Source organism: Myodes glareolus, chromosome 9 (genome assembly GCF_982192425.1).
Source record: "Myodes glareolus chromosome 9, mMyoGla1.1, whole genome shotgun sequence".
NCBI classification, from domain to species: domain Eukaryota; kingdom Metazoa; phylum Chordata; class Mammalia; order Rodentia; family Cricetidae; genus Myodes; species Myodes glareolus.
This window is the reverse complement of record NC_142034.1, coordinates 67,260,932-67,285,694: the sequence shown is the minus strand read 5'-3', so window position 1 is coordinate 67,285,694 and position 24,763 is coordinate 67,260,932. Positions and strand designations below refer to the sequence as shown.

General features: G+C 46.8%; 1 protein-coding gene across 2 annotated transcripts in view; it reads left to right on the top strand.

Annotated features, from left to right (window-relative positions):
* Positions 1 to 17,235, top strand: part of Gria1 (glutamate ionotropic receptor AMPA type subunit 1) — a 319,398-nt gene extending 302,163 nt beyond the window's left edge. For both annotated transcript variants that reach the window (XM_048437744.3, XM_048437743.3), the window contains exons 15-16: positions 5,191 to 5,325; positions 14,456 to 17,235. In XM_048437744.3, coding sequence (XP_048293701.1) covers positions 5,191 to 5,325; positions 14,456 to 14,659 — 339 coding nt within the window. In that variant the 3' untranslated portion in view covers positions 14,660 to 17,235. The remainder of the gene's footprint in view (positions 1 to 5,190; positions 5,326 to 14,455) is intronic.
* The last annotated feature ends 7,528 nt before the right edge of the window (positions 17,236 to 24,763 follow it).

Sequence of the window (24,763 nt, the reverse complement as noted above, 5' to 3'; positions counted from 1 at the left end):
TGAAGCTCTGTCCCTCCCTCTTTTTCCCACCCCACACTCTAGTCTGAAAGGGTGCAGGAGAACAATATTGGAGGGGTATGAGTAGGGAAGGAGAGACCCCTCCAGAGATGCAAAAATCGTTTAGTCTCCTCCACGCCTCAGAGGCTTCCAGCCCCAAAGGACTCTCACTCAGGGTCAGGGTGCCTCATGTGTGTTAGGCAGAGCAGACAACAGCCTAGAAAGGACAGATGACTTCCAGGTGAACCTGCTTCAAGACGGCACAGCCTGAAGGGCAGTTGCCCACTTCGGAGACTGTGTTCCTCCCCAGGTCCCCAAGTCGCACTCCTGACTCTCACATTGCTGTTCTTGGGAAGCTCCCGGTCAGAATCTCCATTGCTGCTGTTATTTTCAAATCCCGTCAGACATCCAGTTCCTGCCCAGGGCTCCCTAGACTGACAGAGACTGGGGCTTTCATTTCTGGGGGAAAAAAAAATCCTCTCATTTTGGAAGAGGCCTTAGCTTCAGCCAGAGCTTGAACTCCCCTCCACAGCCCACACAGTCTTCTTGCATTCTCAGCTGCTGCTGTGTTTGAATCCAGGCCGTCCCTTGCATCCCTTGCACGTGGTGCAGCAGCTGGTCCCTGAGCGCAGGCTGCTGAGAAGAGCCGCCCCCACAGCCATCACTTGCACAGCGTCTGTCTTGCCAATTATTAGTACAGTGGGCCAGTTCTCATCCTGTACGGCTCTTGGGGGAAAAGCTGCAGCCTAGGGAACCAGCCTACTTTGGAAATGGAGCAGCAAACACTGCCAGATTGACATGACTTCCGTTTCTGCATCCCCTAAAGGGACAAGGCTCTGGGGACAACTTTTTAAAGGCTGTGATCGCGGGTCTTTGAGGAACTTCTGGGATACTTCAGCTCTCTTGGGATTGGGATGAATGTCCAAGGTCGCAGTCCTTGGACCCCACACATGTTCCTGCCTGCTTCGTCCAAAAACGCGCCCATGGTGGAGGCTTTCATCGCCACCAAGGTAGTTCGAGCCACCTTCAAACAGGCCTGTGTGCCTGCACAGAGCTGATTAGCTGAGCCCACGCCCTTCCCATCAGCTTTCCCTTCGGATCTCAGCTGGCAAGTGAGCTTACCCAGCCATCACCTGCCTCTCCCAGGAAACTGTCATTACTCAGATCTTTTCTTAGTCCGGATATGTAAGTTCTAGGAAGAGCCCAACAGGAAAAAAAAAAAAAAAACAAAACCTACTGTACAGGAAAGCTGGTTACAGAGTCAGCATGTGGAAGGCTTGGGAATGGTCCAGAATATCCACTGGAAGCTGTGGGATTCTAATAGAAGAGAAGAAATGAAGACCTTTGGAGAAATTGGCATGTGGTCCAGACCTAGCAGGTCTCAGGTGATTGGCAGCACTAGTCTCAGTGGAGGCCTCTGCCCTCAAGGCCAAAGGCGTTGGCATCTTCTAGAACTTTCCACTTAGGCCAGAAAAAAAAAAAAAGAAGAAACCTCAAGCCTGTGCTCAATCTTCCTCATGAAGACCAGATCTTGGAAGGTCTTAAACATTCTTAGAAGGGATGTTGGCTAAAAAAAAAAAACAAGAAATCCGGGACAGCTCCTCAACCCGGGGGGAAGAACAAGGAGATATAGAGGGTGGTGGGGATTCTCCAGGCAACGATTTGAAGACAACAGGTCCAGGAGAACAGATTGTGGAGCCGGGGTCATCACCATAGCAACCAACCAGCCCAACAATTCTGCAAGATGCGAGCTCCGAGCTTTAGGTTCCCCTGTTTGTCCTTCTCGCCCATCACTCTCCAGCACTGTCACTGTCTGTTCCTGGCAGGAGACAGTTGTCACTCTTCCCTCCTACCAGCAAGCTGCCTAGCTCTGGGGAAGTGCATCTGCTGGGAATGGAAAGAGATAGGGGTGTTTCAGGGAACCCTTGGAAGACCCCAGCCCCCTCTCCTTCTTCCCCCATCAGAGCTGGAACCCTGCAGTTTTCCATGTATTGAAACAATTGCTATTTACTCAAAAGCCCTTTTATGGCACAATGGATCAGAGAGGGGTCACAGCTCCAGTCTTTAAATAAAAGAAGTTTTGTCACTGCCCCAGGATAGCCCGTAATATCCCCACAATGGATGTCAAAGGTCAGTGATGGCAATAGGCCGAAGACCTCAAGACTTCTGAGAAAGATCTAAATCTGATGTTCTCCCAAAAGCTAATAATCATGAGGTAGGGTTATAACTCAGCGGTAGAGCATCTGCCTAACATACCTGAGGTCCTGGGTTCAACCTTCTGCACTACCAAAAAAAAAAAATACCTACACACCTACACACATACACAAAGCTAATGGCACACATACAGGATTCACAAACCTTGTCTAAATGTAAACTTGCCTACACTAAAACCACACCAACTTTAGCTCCTCATCACATACTGCACTAAAATATGCCAAATTTAGACCATTCTGTCATGTCTGGTATCAGAAACAGTGAGGATCAAGTTCCCCCTTGATTCCAGAAGTTTTCCCTGACCTCTGCTATTGCAGAAAGGTGCCAGCATAGCCAGAGTCTATGGAACTGATCTGCCAAAAGAGATACAGCTCCCAAACCATCCTGCTGTCTTTACACATGCAGCCATTTCTCTGGGCCAGAGGTCTTCCTAGGTAGATGAGCTGACTGTGGTGATGCACACCAAAAATTCCAAAACTTTGGAAACTGAGTCAGGATGATCAGGAGGTGGAGGCTGGACTAGACTACTCAGTGAGTTCAAGGCCAACCTAGTCTGTATACTGAAATCCTGTCTCAAGCAAACAAATACAGAGGATGAGGCTGTAGCTTGGTGGTAGAGCACTTGCCTAGCATGCGCTAGACTCAGGTTCAATCCCCAGCACCAGAAAAAGAAAGAAGACAGAGTAGTGATAAAACGTCTCCACTACAGACACAGTCCAATGCCCAGTCACTGGACCCTCTTCTTTCTACAGTTGTACAGAACACGGTTCTTCCCTCACTTCCACACGACTCCTAATTCTACCTGTCTCATAGATATATTATAAATGGATGGCCAGGGAGGCAGACACAATCACAGAGCAATGTGAAGATAGAAACAAAAACTGGTGCCCACCATCCCTATATCTCTGAAGACCTCTCTAACTGAATCAAGCTTGGGGGCACTATGAAGAAATGTCAGAAGACACTACCTTTAGCAATGGACAGAGTAAGGTGTGCGTTAGCTATCGAAAGACTTAGGAGCTTGGGAAGCAGGCAGCCTCCAGCCTTCTCTCCCAGCTCTTCCCCATCCCTCCCTCCGAGCATCACCCTTATCTAGTTCTTGCTACAGTGTGAGCTGCTGATGCCTTAGGGTGTCTCCCTACCCTACCAACTCCTGCTCCCATCCAGACAGGAGAGTTTCATAGGAGTTTCTGTAAAGGACTCCTAAGAATTACATACCTTCTGAAAACACGCAGGACCATAGACTGGGTGTTCTAAAAATCACACAAAGAGGGGATTTACACATCCCACCCGTCCCTGAACCAAGTGCTGAACCCACTTTTCACATTTCTCTTCTCAGACCACAATCCCAGACAGAAAAAAGTTTACTGCCTTGAATAATAATCATCTCTGCTGCCTAGAGAGCCAGGCTAAGCATTGCCCAAAGTAACACATATTCAAAAACTGTCTGTTGTAGCCACACGAGAAGCCACCGAGGGGTTGCTGTAGATAATCCCATGGCTCTGCTGGCTGGGGCTGTTTCCAGAGCAGGGAGGCAAGGTGCTACCTGCCATCTGCAGCTCCCAAGTTCATCCACCAAGTACCCTGGACACTGCATCTGGTAGAAACGGGGCAAAGGCTTCTGACTCGGGAGATAAGAAACCCCTTCCCACATGCCCACATTCTCCTAGGTGGATGTCAGAGCAGCTCCTAGGACCGACCATGCAGCCCACCCCTGATAGGGCTCCTCTGGATCTCCACCTGAAAAGGAACACACGGAGAAATACAAAAGCCACGCGTCCCAACCTGTGCTACCCCCCCAATCTGCCACCAATGCCTTGTACCTGTACAAGCTGATGCATGCGTTTCATTTGGATTTAATGGAACACTCTGGCGAGAGCTAACAATATAAAGGAAGGTTGTCAAGAGTCACTGAAAGAACTGGGAAGGATCATTCTTCCGAGACGTAAAGGTGTTCTTTGCCTGTGTCGAGAATGGAGTGAGAGTCACCGCATTCCACTGTGGACAGTAGTTTGGGTCGATGCTCTCCCTGCCTGCAAGTGGTCTCCTTCACTCCTGCATTCTTGAAGCACACAGGATGTGACAGGACTCAGGGACAGTCTCCCACACCAGTGGGATCCACAGGCTCCACAAACCGGGTTCTGCTCCTTCCTGCCGGACGTCAGTACTTTGCCCCAGGCTTCCAGGAATTCAGTACCCTCCTATGGGACTTGGCATCTCTGAAGCCAACAGAGTACCTTTTACTACAGGCAACTGAGATTTCTAAATTCAGTCATCCAGGTCTGCCCACAGCAATTTTAGCAAGCACCTCCAATAGAAACAAGAAATGACACCGATTAAGCAAAATTATTAGGGTATAATAGAGCCGTTCCCTAGCTCAGTGCCTTTCTGCCTATCTAAGCCCCCCTCCTGCCAGGTTTCCCCTTAAATTGGAACTGAGAGCAGTCAATTAAAGGTATGCGTCCCTCTGCCTTTATTATGTGTTTGAGAGCTGTCTTATTAAATTGAAATCAAATGCACATCTAGGGGAAAGTTCACTTTAATACCAACTCCCAGCAAAACACTCAGAGACATGTACAGTGAGGGAGACTGACGTGTTGCCAAGCAACAGGGATGAAGTAGACATGGAGCTAAAGGGAAGGGTTTCCTGAAAGGGTTGGCTAAGCTCAAGGGTTCAGATCTTCCCAAATCGGGCCTGAATTTTTTGTCCCAGAAAAGACAATGAGGAGGGAGGTGATATAATTAGAAGGTCAACACAGCCACAGATGGTTTTCTAAACACACAAACACACACACATTCCCTTCGCCCCTGGGGAATGTTGTGAACTCCGCCAATGAACACAAGCAATTTCCAATCGTGAATGCTGAGGAGGGGTGGGGTCGAGTGTATGTGTGTTAATTTGCTGCTGCCTCAATGGTCTCCAGCCTCTTGACTCACTTTCCTTTTTCCCCTCCCCTCCTTTCCCACCTCCTCCTCTAGGACAAGACAAGTGCTCTGAGCCTCAGCAATGTGGCAGGTGTATTCTACATCCTGATTGGAGGGCTGGGACTGGCCATGCTGGTTGCCTTAATCGAGTTCTGCTACAAATCCCGCAGCGAGTCCAAACGGATGAAGGTGGCATCGTCTTCCTGGGTCTTTTTTCCTACCCTGTCCCAAGTGGTGCAGCTGGGTTTCCTGAGAGGATTTTTGCTCAGAGGAATAGGAGCGAATAGGTTGAGGTCATTCAGGGAGCAGAGCAGCAGCAGGAAGGAACTGGGGAGCCAGAAGTAAGGGAAGAGATGGGGTGAATCTGGCAAATACTGCGCCCAAAATAGCAAGTGCATCTTCCCAGAGACAGGTCAGATAAGTTGGTGAGGTTAGAGGTCAGGGTTCCGTCAGCGAAGTTATGGCCAATAGAACAGCTCCCCAGATAAGGGAAGGCATGTCTACCCAGTTCTCCATGCTGACTTTGCCATACTTGGTGAGTGGGTCCAATTTTAGCTTCTGTATTATGGGCTAGATTGCAGAAAAAATCATCCACAGAGAAAGCTAAACAGATTAGCTCAATAATCCAAACCACACCGAACCCAGCTGATGGCAGCAGAGGCAGGGAAGAGTTAGAGGGGATTGAAGAGCTACCAGTGAAAAACATGAAAACTTTGTGGGGAGGAAGAAAAGCAGGCTCATCTTATGGAGTCCCAAAGAACACAGCGAAAGCAATGATTGCAGCCAACTGAGAGTAAATGTAAATACAAAATGCAAAACCCATTTTTCTAACAGAGGAGCACATGGATCACCCTAGTGAATAGGGAGCTCACCATCACCGGTGCTGTGTGAGAAGGGGCAAGTGGCTCTTAGCAAAGATGGAGAGGAAAGCATCCCAGGGTGGCCGGGAGTTGTCACACCGTTCCTCAGCTGCATCATTAGCCCTAGTGAGGAAACATGTACGGAAGTCAGTCATGTGAACAGTCCCACAAGGAAGCAGAGAACTCAGGTGTCAACTGTGACCTTCAAACCTTTGAGTTTCAACAAGAAATGGATACCAAAAAAAAAAAGTGCTCAGGGAATGACTCATGCGGTAAAGTGCCTGTCACACAAATATGAGAAGTTAAGTTCAGAGTCTCAGCACCCACGGAAAAACAGGGTACACCTATGTACCATAGGCACACCTGTGACCCCACCACCAGAGAAAGGAAGGGAAAAACGGAGGCACTCCTGAACCTTATTGGTCAGACAGCCTACCGAGATCCGCAAGGTCTAGGTTCGGTGAGAGAGCCTGTATATAAATAAATTAGTTAATCAATCAGTAAATAAGGCAAAGGGGAAATTGAGGAAGACCTCCAGTGTTAACCTCCAACACACACACACACAGGTCCATACACCAAACACACATGCACATACACATACACACGCAGGTATGTACATCACACACATACACACACAGGTATGTACACCACACACACACACATACACACACACACATATAAAGAAAGGAAAGATTGTGCTTCAGGCAGGTCTACAGGAACTTAAAGGAAGGAGAATTGGAAGAAGCTGGTGGAAAACAGCAGGAATTAAGAACAAGCATTCTTTAGACTAAGAAGGGAAGAGAAATGTGTTCACTGTGGGCTTCACACCAGCAGGTATCTTGGCCTGGGCTCTCTCTTTGGCTTGACTAGATGAATAAGATTTATTCCTGAGGTTTGTTCTCCTGTAATGTGCCCTAAAGGCCCCCTTCGTCAATATTCAGTTCCTCCTGAGTAGCACACATACATCACTGAACGCTAGCCAAGGTCCTGCCCAGCCTCTCCCCACCTCAGCCATGATCCTTCTATTCATCCTAGGCCAGTCCAGGGGAGGACACCTCTAGCCAGCCCTTGCTTGAAAACTCGGTGTTCAGTTCTGTAGGAGAGGAACGAAGGCAGAATAAAGGGGGCTTCACATCCTAGTATCGAGACCTTCTGCCTTGGCATTCAGCATTCCCACATCACAGTCCCAGCTGCCTCCCGCTATCAATCTGCTTCCCTCCTCCCGCTACGTCCCAGGCCCTGAGTGTTCTATGCAAACTGATCCTTCCCCTTGTCTTCTATCTCATGAGGCTCATTTTAAAAGCCAGAGTGTGGGACCAGGAACAGTGGAAGTCTGCAAGTGTGACAGCATTTATCTGGAGGACCTAAGCTCACCTCGTTTTTCCCTTGACATCCTGTTGGAAAAGGCAGATCAAAGCACAGTTACCGATTTTGGATCTTAAACCCTCCATGACTTTTACGGGATGTGGCAAGGACCCCTGAGTCCTAAACAAAGCTTTCTTTGCCAATTGCATCCAGAACACAAACCTACAGACTATTCCTCCTAGCATTCAAAGAGACGAAACAACTGTTCAAGCAGCAAAGAGGGACCCAGGCCAGGAGCTAGACCAGCTATGTTCTTTGCAATCCTCCAACCCTTCCCCATGAACCAGAGGCCCAGAGTCTGTACTGGCCGGTTCTCAAACGTTCTTTCTCATGGTGCCCCAGGACACGGTGTCCCGTGGAGATCTGTGAGCTGAGAGCCTGGCATGAGTCCATCTGTTCTGTTTCTTAACTCTGTCAGCTTGGCCAAGTTTTAATTACCCTCTGATCCTGATTTTTATTGTAAAAATGGGGACAGAGATACAGGATATACTTCATAAATTTGTAGTAAAGATATGAAATAATGGATTAAAGGATTGGCAGGAGGCCTACATCCCAGTAAGCTCTCAATAAAAAGATAAGAGCAGTGATCACTAGCATGAAAACAGCCATTATTAAAGCAGCTACAGCTTCCTTCAAGACTTCTTTTATTAATATTTATTTATTAACATATAATTTTATTAATGACATGTACTAGATTCTTTTGAGCCAAGAAAGCCATAAGTCCTTAAAGAATGGACTATGGCTATAGGGTAAATATGTTTAGTAAAGTTAATATAGAACTGTGTCCAGGAGAGAAAAGTCTCTTGAAATAAGGGAAGAGGCATGAGAAAGAGAGTTGCTCATAGGTTAAGCAATGCAACACACCCCTAAGGTATGTGCCCCCCAAGGTGAGTTTGGTCCCGTCTTTGGGTGTTCAGCAACCATGATGTGGTTTGGCATCCACCAAGCAGGAAACCACCTGAATGTCCAGCTTCCCTCTAGGTTTCTGGTGATTTCCACTATGCAGGTAACTTACTAGAGGCTGGAATTCAAACTGAGCCCCTGTCGGCCAGCCCCACTGAAGGCACACTGCAGTCACAGGCAAGAGTCCTCTGCTGAGGCCCTGGAGTCACAGTACCAAGTCTTAGAGGCATTCTCACACCTCCCTACACAGTGTAGTTGTTGAATTCCTCAGAAGCGGTCGGGGTCCCCCAGAAGCGTTAACCCAGACTCTACACCCCAATGCCCTTTAATCAGTTCCGTCCATTGTCATGACTTCTGCATGAAACACCAGGACTCCTAATAGAACTTTCCATCTTCCCACTTCAAGGGAGCTATTTTCTTTATTAATCTAGTGGGCCCTTCATTTCCGAAGCTCCATCAGTTCCTCTCTTATCTAGAAGAGATAAGTGGAAGGCACTCCAGCCACTCCTCGGGCTTCAGAATGAGCTGCTTTGCTTTTCCCAAAAGCAATTAGCTCTGTTCAGAAGTATAACCCACAGCCCTACAGCGGGATGCAGATGGGAGGGACAGGGCCTTTGAGAATACCTTCCATCTTGTGTCTTCCCTTGGTCGCGCTGTTTGCCCACTCTTAAAGCCAGCAACCCCTAAATCAGCTCAGGCTCCCCTCCCAGGACTCAGAAGTTCAAAGAGACCTTCTCTAGTCATCATGTAAGGGACGAGGAAGAAGAGAGAAAGTGAGCACAGAGGGAGAAAGGGCAGGGAGGGGTTAAAGAGGGGAAGGGAAGGCTGGGAGCGTTCATATCAAGGGATTAGCTCCTCGCTTTTATGAGTTAAGCAATATATTCCAGAGAATCTGCAGGATAATAAAAAGTGAGGCTAGGGGAAATGTGGGAGCTTGTTCCCACAAGGTCACACAAGCCAGAAGCTAGAATGACAGGAATGAGTGAGCAAAGCCTCCATAAAGCCCAGGCCCTTGGTGTTAGCCAAGATGTTTCTAAACGTCTCGCTTTCCCTTCTTCCAGCTATTGATTTATGTTTTGCACTCTTTCCTTGTGTCCTTCAAGTGCCGGTCATAGTGCTGGCCACAGAGACAACCCAAATGCATCTTCCTGCTCTGACTGTGTCACTTAGGCAACCTTCAGCATGGGATCTCAACTGAGTCTTCTTGACACTCTTTGCCCTTTGATGTGTTATGTCACAGGGGAAGAGGGAGGACAATGCACAGCAGACGGAACAGGAACCACACAGACACAGATCTTGGGGTTCTGCGGGGAAGGAAGATAGTTGGTGAACACTGACCTGCTAGAGAGTGCTGGTGATGAAATGCCCAGGACCTTCCCTTAATGAGAGGACCGAGAGCAGGGAGATCACATAGCATCTCTGGAAAAGTATCATCTATTTAACCAGGTTGAGGCAAGGACTGAATTAGCCAGGGCCAGAGAGTTGTCAGCAAAGGATGACCAGGGTCAGAGACCCAGACACTAAAACTCTTGCCTAGAAATGTCTGGAAACTGGTAAGACTTGGACTGAGAAATACTGAATTAGCGATGGAGGTGCTGGAGACAATGACTTCAGGTAGCCCATAACATCCCAATGTTAACTTAAACCTTCATAAACAAAGACTCACCTAGGGCACATTTTGAACTGAATAGCGCCTTAGAGCCTCAGAACTTCTCCTCTGCCAGGGAGAACAGAGTAGAATCTTTGTGCTTGGCTGACACTAAGTAAAGTCAAGATCTTTATCACTTCCAACTTTGCTCTCAAGGGAAATTAATCCCCAGCCTCCCCGATGGCCAGGAGAGCAGCTGACCTTTTAAAATTGCATGTGGTTGTGCCAACCCATGGGATGCTTAAATCAGAGCAATCTAGGGTCTGTACACTTGCCTAGAATTCGTGAGCAGCTGAGAGGCTGAACACAGAGGAAGCATCTGCTAGGGTTGGTGCTCAACCACTTCTTTTCACACATGCTCAATGGAGTCTGTAACGAGAACCGCGCTTTCATTAGGAGAGTCTCTGGCATCCAGAGGCTGGGCAGAGTTCTCCTAGCAAACCAAGGGGCTGGAAAGTAGAATGCACTCACCATTGCAGAACCACACTGAGAAACATTGTAGCTAGCCTTGTCATTCACTCTTCTCTCCCTGAGCCTCAGTTTCAGAACAACAGCTTCTAAGGATGTGCTTAAGAAGAACTGATAGAGTAGGGAGGGACAGCGGAGAGCCATCCTCTCAAAGGCAAGGGCAGGCATGCTATTAATGATTGTTCTTTAGCTTTGGGGGGGGTGTAAGAACCATATTGAGTCGGTCATCTACTTTGTCACTGTCTCAGATGACTGTCGTCTTAAACAAGTCAATCATGTACATTGGCCGGGCTTTCTTTAAAACAATCAGGACAGTGGATAATTCAACTTGATTTCCGGTTTAGACCCACCTGGGAATCTCAGGGAGTGAGGTACCCAGGCCATACCTAATGACTCAGCATTGGTGGTGTAGAGTTCAGACATCAGTGATTTTCCCCTAAGCCCCTCACCCAAAGAACACTGCAGTCTGAGGACTAGAGGTCTACTAACTTGCTTTCCATCCCAGCGTTCTGGCTCTTGTTCCCTCTTCTCCAAGATTCCATGAATGCATCCGAAAGGGAGCCTGTAAGCTGTCGGTGCCCACCTGTGGCAGGCTGTATGCTCTGGGCAGCCCTTGGCCTCCTGAGAAAATGGCTCTGGTGTTTTAATATTGGGAGGTCTTATTTTATTTAAGTTACATGCCAAATTTGTCTCCAATATTGGTAGACTCTGGTATTGAATGCATCATTAACCTTGTTCTTCATAGATTCATGATTTGCCAACTTTTTAGTGAGATATTACAGAAATGTCTGAGACTTTTGAGGAAGACAACTCAGGATAAACTATGAGAGCTTTAACTTGTTTTCTTGTTACAGTTTTTTAAGTTAAAAGAACACGGTCGGTGGGGCTAGAGAGTTAGCCCCACTGATAAGTGCCTGTTGTATAGGCATGAGAGCTAAATTCAATTCCCAGCACACATGTAAGAAAGTTGGTTGGGATGGCACATACTTTTAATCTCAGAGCCGAGGAAGCAGAGATAAGCGATTCCTCTGGCTTACTGGTCACCCAGCCTGACTGAGTCATCAAACTTCATGTTCTAGGGAGAAACCTTGTCTTGGAAAAACAAGGTGGACAACTCCTACAGAATGACAGGTGGCTGCCTGTGACCTTTACGGTCGCTTGTGTGCCCGTGCATATGCACACACACACACACACACACACACACACACACACACACACACAGAGAGAGAGAGAGAGAGAGAGAGAGAGAGAATTTTTTAAGGAACATAGTAAGCCAAAATCTTGAAGGCTAGATTCCAATCTACACTCTATAAAGTTTTATATGTTTTTCTGCTGACACAATTAAAATATTCTCTTTTCAACCTTTTTTCGGTAAGAACCAGTAATCATTAATTCTTCCTGTTCTCAGCTCAGATTTCCCCTGTGTAGCATCGTGGTTGTATTTATTTGGCCTTTGACTCAAAAGAATGCAATCCAAATCACACTTCCTCTTCAGTGGAGGAATGCCAGGGGCGGATGTAAATAAACCAAGTCCGGGGTTTGAGGAAGAGACAGAACCAGCGTAGGCAGAACATCATATGGGGGGGAAGTCTGTCTGAATCATAGATTTTATTTTTTAGACTATCTCTTATTTATTCTTTGACAATTTTATACATGAATACAATATGTCTTGATCATACCCACCTCCAACTCACCCCATCCCTCCTTTGGACACCAACCAACACATCTCCTGCCTACCTTCATGTTCTCTCCCCTTGTTTTGTTTTTGTTCTTATTTTGGGAACATATTGAGTCCAATCAGTGCTGCTTGATGGGATGCTGCCTGATCTTGTTGGCTTGATATGGTACAGATTCTTGTCCCGCCGCGGTGAGCGCACTAGTGCAGTGGCTGTGTTGTGTCCAGAAGACAGCACCTCACCACACTCCGTCCCATCCTCCAGCTCTTGCCTTCGGTCTCCTCCCTCATTTGTGATGTGCACTGACCCTTTAGGAGGACAGATTTATATAGACATACCATGTACAGCTGGGCATTCCGAGTCACTTAGTCTCAGCATTGTGACCAATAGTGAGTCTCTGCATTAACTGCTAACTACTGCAAAAAAAAAAAAATTATCTGGATGAAGTTAAGAACAGCACTAATCTATGGGTATAAACACAATCATTGAAAAGGTAGTTTTACATGTCTATTTAGCAAAACAATAACAGCCCCCTCTTGGATCTAGAACCATAAAGTTCTGCCTGGATTTACAGTAGCAGACATGGGTTAAATTCTGTAAAGCAGGACTCAGATCAAATTAGAAAGTGGTTGGTTACCCCATAACCATCCTGTCACCATTGCAACAAGAGACATATCTTGTCTAGCAAGTCAGTTTTGTAGCATTCGGGGTTCGCCACCCAGTTAAGTCCATTGGTACCCAGAAAAAAAAAGTACATCAGATTGTTTATGTCCATCTAGCTGCAAGAGACAAAATGAGCGATCTGGGTCACAGCAACAGCACCCAGGTATTTTTGAAAAGACTGTAATTTTTTTCTTAAGTAAATTCAAAAATATCTTATAAAAAGCTATCTGTACAATGGCCAGTCAGGATAGCCAGGGGCTGTGAAGACATGGTCCCCCAGGATGTGAGCTTTCTCTAAGGTGAAAAAACTTACATATAAGAGAATCTTTGATGCACACACATTAAGGGAAAACCTTGGTCGTTGGCCGAGGTGAGCAGAGACTTTAGGAAGAAGAATGCTAAGCAGAAAAGAACGTGCTCTGAAGAATGTGGAAGGTTGGTCTTGGCAAAGGAATTCTGCCACCCCGCAGGCCACTCTTCTCATCACATTGATTCCTATCGTAAAACTAAACCTCAGCCCTAAGACTGTATGAACTCGGAAGTGGGTGGGAAGGGATAGGGTAGTCTTCATGGCACAGAGCTCCTTCTCCAGAGGAATTTGAACAGGACAACGCTTCCTCTTGACCTATTCGAATGTTCCAATGGACAGCTCTGGGGTGGCCCTTGAGTCCTTCCCAGATCTAGAATTCCAGCGGGCTAGAATCCACAAGGTGGGCGACATTGAGTTGATGCATCGTCCGTCTGGACCTGTAAGTTGTCTGGGCTGACAGGAAGCAGCTGACACACAGGCGAAAGCTTTTAGAGATTCAGTCTCACTCTTTCTGTCACATGACCCTTGCTGGCTACATTTTCTGAATCATCTTATTCAAATGTCTCCTAAGTACCCTTGTCGTGTGGAGCTAGGAATTTCTTTTTCAGAAGATCATTCAAACCCAGCAATAACACATTACCACTTTCCCATCATATTTGAAAGCTTTTTCTGGGCAATAGCGTCGCTCTTAGTAGATAAAGGTGGAGGGGGCAAAGGCAGGGAAAGAGGAAGAGGATGGGGGAGAAGAGAAGGAAGGAGAAGGAAAGGAGCTGAAGAAGAGGATAAGGGAGGGAAGAATGCGGAGAAGAAAGAGGGACGGAGGGAGACTGTAGCTGCCTAGACAGTCCTATGTTCTAGACATGAAGGTTTAAAAGTTCTAAAAATACCAAAGATAGGAACCCAATCACAGAATCTAGCTTAGGTGTCAGAATGCAAATCCTAAGCTCCACTCCCACCGAGCTTCAGGGAAATGCCCCACCTGCAGGAGTCACAGGATGCGGTAACTTACTGCTTATGTCCTGATACATTCAAGCCTAGGCCCAAGGAAGGCAATGGGAAGGTGATATGTACAAAGGGATTGAAAAGTTCGTGTGCCAAAGAGTGCAAGGATGCATGCCCAAAGCCACTGTCTGTGTAATGCACGCTAACCATTAGCATGGACAACCTCTGCTTATAGACTGGCACATCAGATTGGGGCTACTAACCTGGGATTTTCTAGAGTGTTAGCATCCTAGGTCAGAAAAGGACTTAGCGTGCTAGACAAGAAATAAGAATTACCAAGAACTGTCCACGCCCCCCCCCCTTTTTTTTTTAGCTCAGGCATGGGGAGGAAGGTTGGGGGATAGTTTCAATACCATCTTGACTCATTCTTCTTTGCCAGTCATTGCCAAGGACCCGGGGAAGAACCCCCTGTCCTCCTGAAAAGGGTTTCTGTTTGATCCCACAGCAATCCATCAGTGAAGCCATACGGACATCGACCCTCCCCAGGAACAGTGGGGCAGGAGCCAGTGGAGGAGGCGGCAGCGGAGAGAATGGCCGGGTGGTCAGCCAGGACTTCGCCAAGTCCATGCAATCCATTCCCTGCATGAGTCACAGTTCAGGGATGCCCTTGGGAGCCACAGGATTGTAACTGGAGCAGACAGTAAACCCTTGGGGAGCAGGCTCAGGCTCCCCCAGTCCCATCCCAAGCCCTTCAGTGCCAAAAATAACAGCAAAATGAAACACCACCTCCAACCACCGTGACCATATGGAGGACAATTCAGCCAGTGTCCCTGAAGAACAAAAAAAGCAAAACAAAAACAAAAAAAAATCCACTAGGCTATTCCTTTCCTTTGGGGATTTTTTTTTCACCCTTTACCATTTGCTAAGTGAAGATGGTAACTAACTCTATGCTGCAATAATGGGAGGAACCCTGTCCAATGAAGTCTAACGTCTCTGAGAATGGAGTCACTGGGATATTAATGAAGAAATCAAACTGTTTAATTTTAATTCAGTTGTTAATGTGTCTTAGTGTGTGCAGTTATTTTCTTACTAATATCCATGGTTTGCAGGCTCTGTTAGACCCCTTTGCTTCTTCTTATATCCAGCCCCCTACCCCTCCCCATCACTCTTCAGTTTCCAGATTGAAGACTTATGATTGGTTCCACCTTACAAGCAAGGAAAGGAAGATGTGACCTTCAAACTCAGTGTGGGAGCTCTCCACACCTTCCATCCCTTGGCCCATGCCTCGGATGGAAACAGACACTACCGGAGAAGGAAACGGCCTTCCCCAGAGAGAATACTACCTAAATGCTGGTTCACCAGAGAACAGCCATGAAGGGCATCTCAGATAGGGCGTGGAAGGGGGCTGGACAGTGTGTAGACAGAAGAGGACTTGTGAAGTTTCCTGTTGCTTGGAAGAGGCTTCCTATAATGCTCAAGAACTATTCCATGGGCCACAGAGTACCAGTATGGTACATCTCTTTACAAAGTCAATCTGAGCCCCAAAAGGTGTGTTCTATTAGGTTCAGGCTCAAGGGCAGTGTGGTGGCCGAAGGGCAGTTGGTTTCCTGAACCCAGCAGAGCTTTGCAAAGAGCTGGCAGCGAGGGAGGTGTCACACATGATTCTTGCCTTTCCTTTGCTTGACAACTAGACTGAAGCCCCATGATGGAGTAGGACTCTCTGTGGAGCCTCTGATATTTGGGGAAATGCTGTCCAAGCTAAGTGCAAAAGAAAGGCAATGGGGAATGATGCGAGTCCAGCCAAGCGCCTGTCACAGAGCCTTCTGTGTCATTTCCTGTCCTAGGTTCAAGAGACCAAATATGAAATTGTGAGTTACGTCAATGCAGAGAGCTGGGGGTTTGTGTTAATAGAGTATTGTTCTAGCATGTGATCAGATCTTAAGAAAGAAAGACAGCAAAGCCTGAATTATTTTGAGAGACAGGGAGATGAGCTAAGTTGCTAAGGATATCAGGCGACCTTAAGATGCCTGAGCCCATCTAAGACGAGGAGACTAACTTATTCCCTGGCTGAGACAGAGGAAGGACATTGTATTACAATGGCCAGAACCTTTACACTCGTGAATGCAATGACCAAGGTGAAGGACAGCCAGACAGGAAAAGTGAACAAGAGTCACTGAGAGATGCTAGGCGGCCTGAACCTTTGGATGGGAGTGGAAGTCCCTGGCACACAGCTTTGTGGAGACCTCCACTCTCTTTCTTGGTGCAATTGACTTCCACCTCTTCTGCAGACGCTCCCAGGTGCATGCTTCAGTGAGTGCCATACACCACTAGCTTTGACTGATAACCATCTTCTGGCTTGTTCTCCCCTCTGCCTCCATCCAATCTTCCCTATTAGGGGTTATCATTGGCAGTGGACAAGCTGAAGATTTTGGAGCCTCCCCAGAGTTCAGGGCAGGAAAACTGGCTTCCTTTGTGGATGCTCTCAGTGGACAACCAGTATCTCTATGTCTCTCTCATTCTCTCTTCATCAGCCATAGTGAAGAACAATCCCAGAATCAACCCTTCGCCCCATTGTTCAATTTCTCCGGTGTTAACATGGGCATGGCATGTGAAGCAATGTCCTGGAGATGAATGATCACCTTTTGTTTCTGCCAGCCTCCTGCCTATCACCGTAGACTCTTGCGTGACCTGCCGCTGGGGAGTCTGCACCCAGGAAGAGACAGATCTAAACTTGATCATAAGCTGTTCAGAGACCTTTTGCCTAAGGCCTGGGAAAATGCTCTCTGGCCCCTGAGCCTACTGGTTGGCTAGGGAAAGACTGTGCTGGAAATGAGGGTCTCTGCTGGAAGGAGTCCATGACCCCAGAGACGATGCTTCTCACCAAGGGATGTGTGGAGGAAAAAACTAGAAGTGAGGAAGAAGTTACCTTGTATTCTGTATTTTTACTACACTTTTCTTAAAAATGCAACAGTGGGAAAACTCTGAACGAGATTGACATTTTTCTCAACAGGAACCCATACTTAACAGTTCTGGCTTTCATTAAATTTTGCTCTTTGGTAGCTGGGCCTTTTATTTAACATCTATACTTGTTTTAACTCTCTTGACAGATGTGTGAGGGGGAGAAAGCTCTCGTTTGATCAAACACTAAATATTTGGTGGGGGGGGGGTTCCTGTTTTATTTTCAAATAGCCAAGGTTTTTTTCCTTTTGGTATTTGCATAAAATGAACAATATCACCAAGAATTAAATCACTGTGGACCCATTATCTACCTTTCATTATTGTCCATTCCATTCTGTGCCATTTCTGAAGACAGGGTTCCCAAGATTGCTGTTTTCTTATTCTTTAGCCAAAGACTAGCAGGTTTTAACTTCACCTCTCTGCCCTTATTCGGGAGCTGGAACCTGAGACCTTGTGCATGCTAGGCAAGCATATGGCCACTGCGCCCAACCCACAAACTCCTCAGAATCATTTTAGAACTTTGTAAATGATTCATGAAGATAGGACTTTTTACATGTATTTATTCATATACATGTACATGCATGTGGACATGCTAGAACATGTGTGGAGATCAAAGGACAACTTGTAGGAGTTAGTTCTCTCCTTCTACCCCGTGACCCCTGAAGATGGAACTCAGGTCATCAGACTTGTCATGCAAGATCATTACCTACCTACTGCGTCACCTTAGCAACTTCAGCTAGGATGTTTCTAAAACGAGGAGTGACAAAAAGTGGTAGTTATCATTTCCTGGCCACAGTTACAACCTCACAGAGAGCTAGCTTGACTTGACTCTCTTTCAGACACCCTCAAGCAGGAGTGTATGTCTACTGTGATGTGTACAGTCAGGTCAAGAATCAAATGAAAGCCAAGCTTCTAGCAGATGATCTTGGTTATTTGATCCAGAACGCCCTTGTCTGAGCCTGAGAGTTTTCCTTTCCCTCAAATGAGAAAGACTCCCTGACAGGATCTCACTGCACTGACATTTAGAGATCGAGAACTTAGAACATCAAGAGGGCTACAGCCGTAGCTCAGAGTCTTATCTAGCTTGCTTGAGGCCCAAGTTCAATAATCATTATCCCCACACACACCAAAAAAAATGGAATATATGGAAGAAAGGAAGGAAGTACAGAAAGAGGGCAGAGGGGATAGAGGATAAAGGAAAGAGAGGCAAGGAGGAAGGGAAGGAGACAGCCAGGAAGGGAGGGAGGGGCAGAGAAAGGAAAGAAAGGCAACAACAAGTACATGTTTTCCAAAATAATACTACACATAAGCAAGGGACTAGGATCTAACCTAACTGCAAGAGGGGTTTAGCAGCAACATTCTGGAAGTAGGAAGGGGATGGAAGACAGCAGAACAGGCAGGTTTATGTGACACGCCAGTGTTCACCCTGTCTACACTTACCTACAGCATCTAGGGTGGCCCTGAATGAAGAAGCATCAACTGGCAGTCAGAGAGAACCCATCGCCTTACTGGCAAATACACTGGATGATGTAACCTGACCAGAACAGCATAGGTCCTCCTGTATTGAGCACTGACTATGTTAAGCACAGACTCTACCTTCTATTTCATGAAGGAATCTGAGACTTCAAGAGCTTGAGTAGCTTGCTCACAGTCTCACGGTAGGGTCATGTTTTGAATTGTCTGCCTGAACCCCTGAACCCAAAGACTTTATATCCCTAAAGACCCTTTTCATCATCAGCCAGATCACGATGGGTAATGGTCAGGAAAATATCAAGAAAGCGCTTTGGACCTGCCTGTTGTGTCAAAGTAATAAAAATGAAATGGATAGAATTATGCCTGCCATTCCTTTGGGAAAGCAGCTATGCCTTGAACATGGAGAAGTCACTTATCTAGTCAGGATTACAGAAAGGGAAGTGAGAAAAAACTACACACACACATACACACACATGCAAACACACACATACACACACACACACACACGTGCACACACACACACACACGCACACACACAAGGATGCAGCACACAAGCGCATATGTCTCCATGCTAAGGCAGAGACCTGGGACCTTGCCCATGCTAAGCAAACACTCTATCACTGAACCATGCCCTCATCCAAAGAGTCTCACTTTTAGTACCTTTAAAATGGATCTATGTAGAGATCAGCATCCATGTCAGAGAGGAGACTGGAGGCCAGGTCCCATGGAGAACTGTTGATTCAGCCTGGTAGTGGATCCTCAGAGCCTTGTATCGGAAAGAAAATGGAGCGATCATTACCATCATCCTGAGAGCCACAGGGCAACAGATGCGTATTCTACTAACATTAAAAAGTAGTTCTGTACAGTAGAGGATGCTACTCCCAGCATTAGGCTCAGTCTTAATGAAGCTTAGTGTAGCTGAGGGGGTGCTACACGCATGAAGGTTGAAACGTATACTCCGATTTTCCTTCTGTCTAGATTCCTCAAATTCATACGACACTTACATGATGCCCTCTGTGTGCCAAGTAGAAAGTAATAGGGGTGAAAGGGCCAAGATCTGCCTGTACTCTTCCCTGAAGCTTTATATCCCTATTGTCTGGGTTCTCAAGTCAGTAACACCCTGAGAGATGCCAAGATGGGATCAGCAAGGGTCTGCCGAATTGACAACAAACATCTTTCAATAAGATAGTATCAGAGTTCATCTTAAATAAAGGCAGAATGGAAGGTTTGTCCCTTACTAAGTGTTAATGTTCTAGGAAATATTTTTAGGGGTGTCATTCATGTCTTGCTTTACACATAAGAAAGGCAAAGTTTGGGAGGTATTATTGTTGGAGGTTTTTATTTGATTGGTTGGTTGGTTGGTTGGTTGGTTGGTTGGTTGGTTGGTTGGTTGACTGGTTGGTTGGTTGGTTGGATCGTTGGTTGGTTGACTGGTTGGTTGGTTGGTTGTTTGGTTGGTTGGTTGGTTGGTTGGTTGACTGGTTGGTTGTTTGGTTGGATGGTTGGTTGGTTGATTGGTTGGTTGGTTGGTTGGTTGGTTGGTTGGTTGGTTGGTTCATTGGTTGGTTGGTTGGTTGGTTCACTGGTTGGTTGGTTGGTTGGTTCATTGGTTGGTTGATGGAGGTGGTTTTAAGACAGATCTCATACAGTGCAGACTGGCCTCAAACTCACCCTGTAGCTGACCTTGAACTCCTCGTCTCCCTGCCTTCTCTGATCAAGTGCTGAAGGAACCTTGAAGAAATATCCTGTCCAAGGGGTATCATGGTTAGAAACACAATAATCAAAGGGACGGTGGCTTAGAATTTGCCATTCCTGATAAGTCCTCCCAGCTCTGCCTCCCATGAGCCTTATTACACTAATCAATGAAATGGGACACCCTGTTACAGGAAGTGTGAATTCTCCATTTGTCACCACTGTTCTAGCTGGGTCTCTAGTGGAGCACAGGCCACTTGTGGGTTCCAGGGACTGTTTACTTTATGGCTTGGGGTTGTTCAGTATAATCATCAGTAGTTCCAGATGATTATAGTGTGCAGCCAGGATGGGAAGTCCAATGCGCCATCCTGGTTTATCAAACGTGTTCATGAAAAAAAAAACAACTGAACACCAAGAAGCTCCAAGGTAGGAGTATTAGTTCATGACCACACACGGGACCCTGGCTTCCTGGTACCAACCCACTCTGCTGCCCAGCTTCTGCTTCCTTTCTCTGCACACATCTCATACTGGGAGACAGTCTACAGAGCCAAGGAACAAGGTTTCTTATGAAATCCTGGAACAAAGATGGAAAGCTGATCAGGACCAGACCTCCGGGTGGTATCTTATGATGATCTAGGTAGAGTCTCCAAAGAGTAAATACTTGATATGGATGAGAAATCCCAGGAAATTAAATCAGTCCAGGGCTGAGAATGGAACTCAGAGACAGAAGAGAACCCTCTTAGTACCGAGTGTCTGCAAGGCCGGTTGAGTGCCCAGTGCTGGAAACACAGACACACACACACAGCTGGAATGCCCCTCAGTTGGTAGACTGCTTACCTAGAAAGCACAAGAACCCACATTTGATCCTCAGCACCATACAAACAAAGGATAGTGGTAAATGCCTATAATCCCGGCACTTAGAAAGTAGAGCAGGACAATCAGAAATGCAGGGTCATCTTTATCTACGTAGTAAATTCAATGTCATCTTGTGCTTTATAAGAACCTTACTCAAAAAAAACTCTCAGTGGTTTTAAGAAACAAAAAGGCCATTGTGTTCGCCCTGACACAGGAAAAGGAAGATACGACTTGAGCTCTAAATGTTCCCATGCTCTTTGGGCATCTTTGGGCATGTTTGAAGCATTGTAACATCCTGCTTGGAAGGATGAGACTCTGAGCTGCACAGATAAGATTATCACAGTGTAGATAAGTCCCAGGAAAAGGCAGGAGGGCGACCCTAGTCAGGTGCAGCAGCCTTCAACACAGACAGTGACTTTCCAAACAGGAAAGCTACTACTTGGTTGTTTCCATCGCAGACTCTGAATCCTACCACCTGTACTTTTAACCTGATTTCCAAGAAGTAGGGTCCATTGGCCTCCTCTCCCATGGGGGCCAAGCTATACTGGTGACAATGTGAATCCCTTCTCCTCAGTCTCAAATTGGACAAGGAATGGGGATCAGTACTTGCTCAGCACAAACATAAGATGCTGGTGCACTGCCTCTGTGCCTTACCCCTGCAATGTGGGGACTTAATATCCCCAGGAAATGGAGACTTGAGATCTATGGTCATGTATCTGGTGGATGGCTTGGCCTGGATTCTCTCTCTAGAGTCACTGCCTTTCTACTACACTTGAGATTTCCCCATGCTCAAGACAGCTCCAAACTAAATATGACAGCTAAGAAGACATATGCCTGTGTGGCTGGTACTGACCTTGACCTGACTGATTCATTCTACCACCTAAGCCTCGGTGTTCTCACTCATGACGTGAAGGACAGAGGACAGAACCTGCCACCTCTATTCCAGCTTTATTTCTGCTACTGTGATGAAATTCCCTGATAAAAAAGTGGCGTAGGGAGAAAAGAGTCTTATTTGGCTCAAGATTCTAGGCTACCATCCATCATAGCAGGGACGTCACGATGACAGAATCTTGAAGCAGCTAGTCACATCACATCCATAGTCACAGACAGAGAGAAACAGGTCTTCCAGTCCAGGGAGTGTGTTGCCCACCCATCAATTAACAATCAAGCTGTTCACCATGGACATGCCCATAAGTCTCCAAGAGCTCTCTCTGTTGGAAGCTTACCTTCCTGAATGGTACTCAACTGAAGGTAATCTTGTCTCCAGGAGATACTTGGTGACATTTGAACACATTTCAGGTTCCACATTTGAAGGGAAGGGATGGATGGTGGTGAACAGAGATCTGGGTGTAGTGACCGTGCCCCATGACAGAGAATTAACCTGCTTAAGATGTGACCTCCACCTCCAAGTCTAAACTATTAGCATACAAGAGAATGTTGGGTATGATTGACAGCAGAACAAGACTACCTCGTCCAGGAACAAAGATCCTCAGTTATGTGACTGATAAGAGAAGAGGGCAGGAAATTGAGTTCGGCCAAGGAAGGAATTGAGTTGAGGAAGTAAGCAGATGGCAGAAGAGTTGACTCCAGGGTACCAGCTAGAGTCCAGAACGATGCAGCCAGGAATTCCATCAGGCAATGGGACAGAGATACTCTCTGCCTCAAGAAACAGAGGGGACTCAACCAAGAGGTCTCTTGCACCCTATCCGGTTTCCTTGCCCTCTTTGCTGGCTGGTGACTGCAGCCAAGACTAGTTGAGAGACCTTCAGGGGCCACCTTCTGCCCCATGAAGCTGGATGTGCTTGGTGTTTACCCAGAACAAAGCACACTCAAGCTCCCAACAAGCATGGGCAATGTTCAGTCACAGGCGCACACCACAAAGCGTAAGAGAACGGTGAGTGCTTGACTCCCCAAAGTGCTCATAGTCAGAAAGGAAACCAAGACACATTAATTCTATTAAATCAAGACCAGTTCAAAGTAGACAAATGGGTTGTCTAGGCTGTCTGGCCCAACTTCCACATGCCCATCACCATTTTCTAGGCAGGCTCTGTAAAAGGGACCCACATGGCACCCCATACCCCATTCCCCTTCTTCAATACTTTTCAGCTCTGTCAGCTTCCGTTGGTTGTCAGGATCCATTGCTATTTCCTCAGCTCAGAATTTTCCACCCAGTTCTATTTAAACCTGGCTCTTCCTTACCTGAGTCTTCCGTAGCTACACCCTGTACACCACCTCTGAGGTGGCTCTGAAGTTACTGTCTCTTGCCACTCATCCTCATCCCATAATATCTTGCTTTCTTGTCTGTGTGCCTCTCCTTCTTCCAGACAGAACATAAATTCACAGGCCCATTCACAAATCATCAATCATTGTTTGCCAATAACTCGTTCCCTGAGGTGAGTGGAGCTGAAACACTAGTGGTGACTAAAAGAGTTTGAGGGCATCACCCTCCCCCAGGGAAGCCCCAGAACCCAGCCCCCCGCCTTCCACTCCCCACCCCGCCGCTCTGTGGGAAGGGGCAGAAGGAGTCCGGCTCTCCCTTGCCTTGTGAAGCTAGTTAAGGGTGTTTGGGTGCACAGAGGCATGAGGGAAAGAAGCAATGTGTCGAGAACAAGCAGGAGACAAACTGAAGCAGGAGGATGCAGAGAAAGATGGCTTCAGGACCATGATAAAACCCGACCCTAACTCTAAGCATGTTCTTGATGTTTGCTGTGTCCCCAAGAAGTCTCTTCCATGGGAAAGCCTTCAGTCCACAGAGTTTGGTGAAGTCTTTGTGTAAAAGACTAAAAGTATCTGACAAGACTGAGTGGGGTTGCCATGACTACTCCAAAGTGTTTACAAAGTAACAGGTTTTTTTAAATTTCTTTTCTTAAAAAAAAAGAAAGAAAGAAAACTCTTTTTCCAATTCATCTAACAATCCCTCCCACTCCCTTCCGTCCTCCCATTTCCTCCACACACCCTCCCACTCCACCTCCTCCTCTCCTCAGAGAGGGAAAGGCACATTGCTTTGGGGAAAGTCCAAGGCCCTCCCTACTATATCTAGGCTGAGAAAGGTATCCGTCCAAAGAGAAAAGGTTCCCAAAAAGTCAGTACAAGCAGGAGAGATAAATCCTGGTGCCACTGCCGGTGGCCCCTCAGTCTGCCTGAGTCATACAACTGTCACCCACATTCAGAGGGACAAGTTTGGACCTATGCTGGTTCCTTCCCTCTCTGGCTGGAGTTGGTGAGCTTCCATTAGTTCAGGTAAACTGTTTCAGTGGGTGAACCCATCATGGTCTTGACCTCTTTGCTCGTATTCTCACTTCTCCCACTCTTCAACTGGACTTTGGAAGCTTAGCCCAGTGCTCTGCTGTGGGTCTCTGCCTGTTTCCATCAGTTGGTGGATGAAGGTTCTACGGTGATATTTAAGATATTCATCAGTCTGACTACAGGACAAGGCCAGTCCGTGCACCCTCTCCTCTACTGCTTAGGGTCTTAGCTGGGGTCATCCTTGTGGATTCCTGGGAATTTCTCTCGTGCCAGGTTTCTTGCTAGCCCCAAAATGGTTTCCTCAATCAAAATATCTTTTTCCTTGCTCTTATCTCTGTCCTTTCTCCATCTCAACTATCCTGTTCCCTCAAGTTCTCCTCCACCCTCCCCTTCACCTCCTCTTCCCCTTCCATCCTCCCTTCTCCCCTCACCCCCGTGCTCCCAATTTTGTCAGGCGATCTTGTCTATTTCCCCTTTCCAGGTGGATCTATATATGCTTTTATTAGGGTTCACCTTGCAAAGTAACAGGTTTTACGAGGAAAAGTAAAGCGGTCCTGGGAGGGCAGGG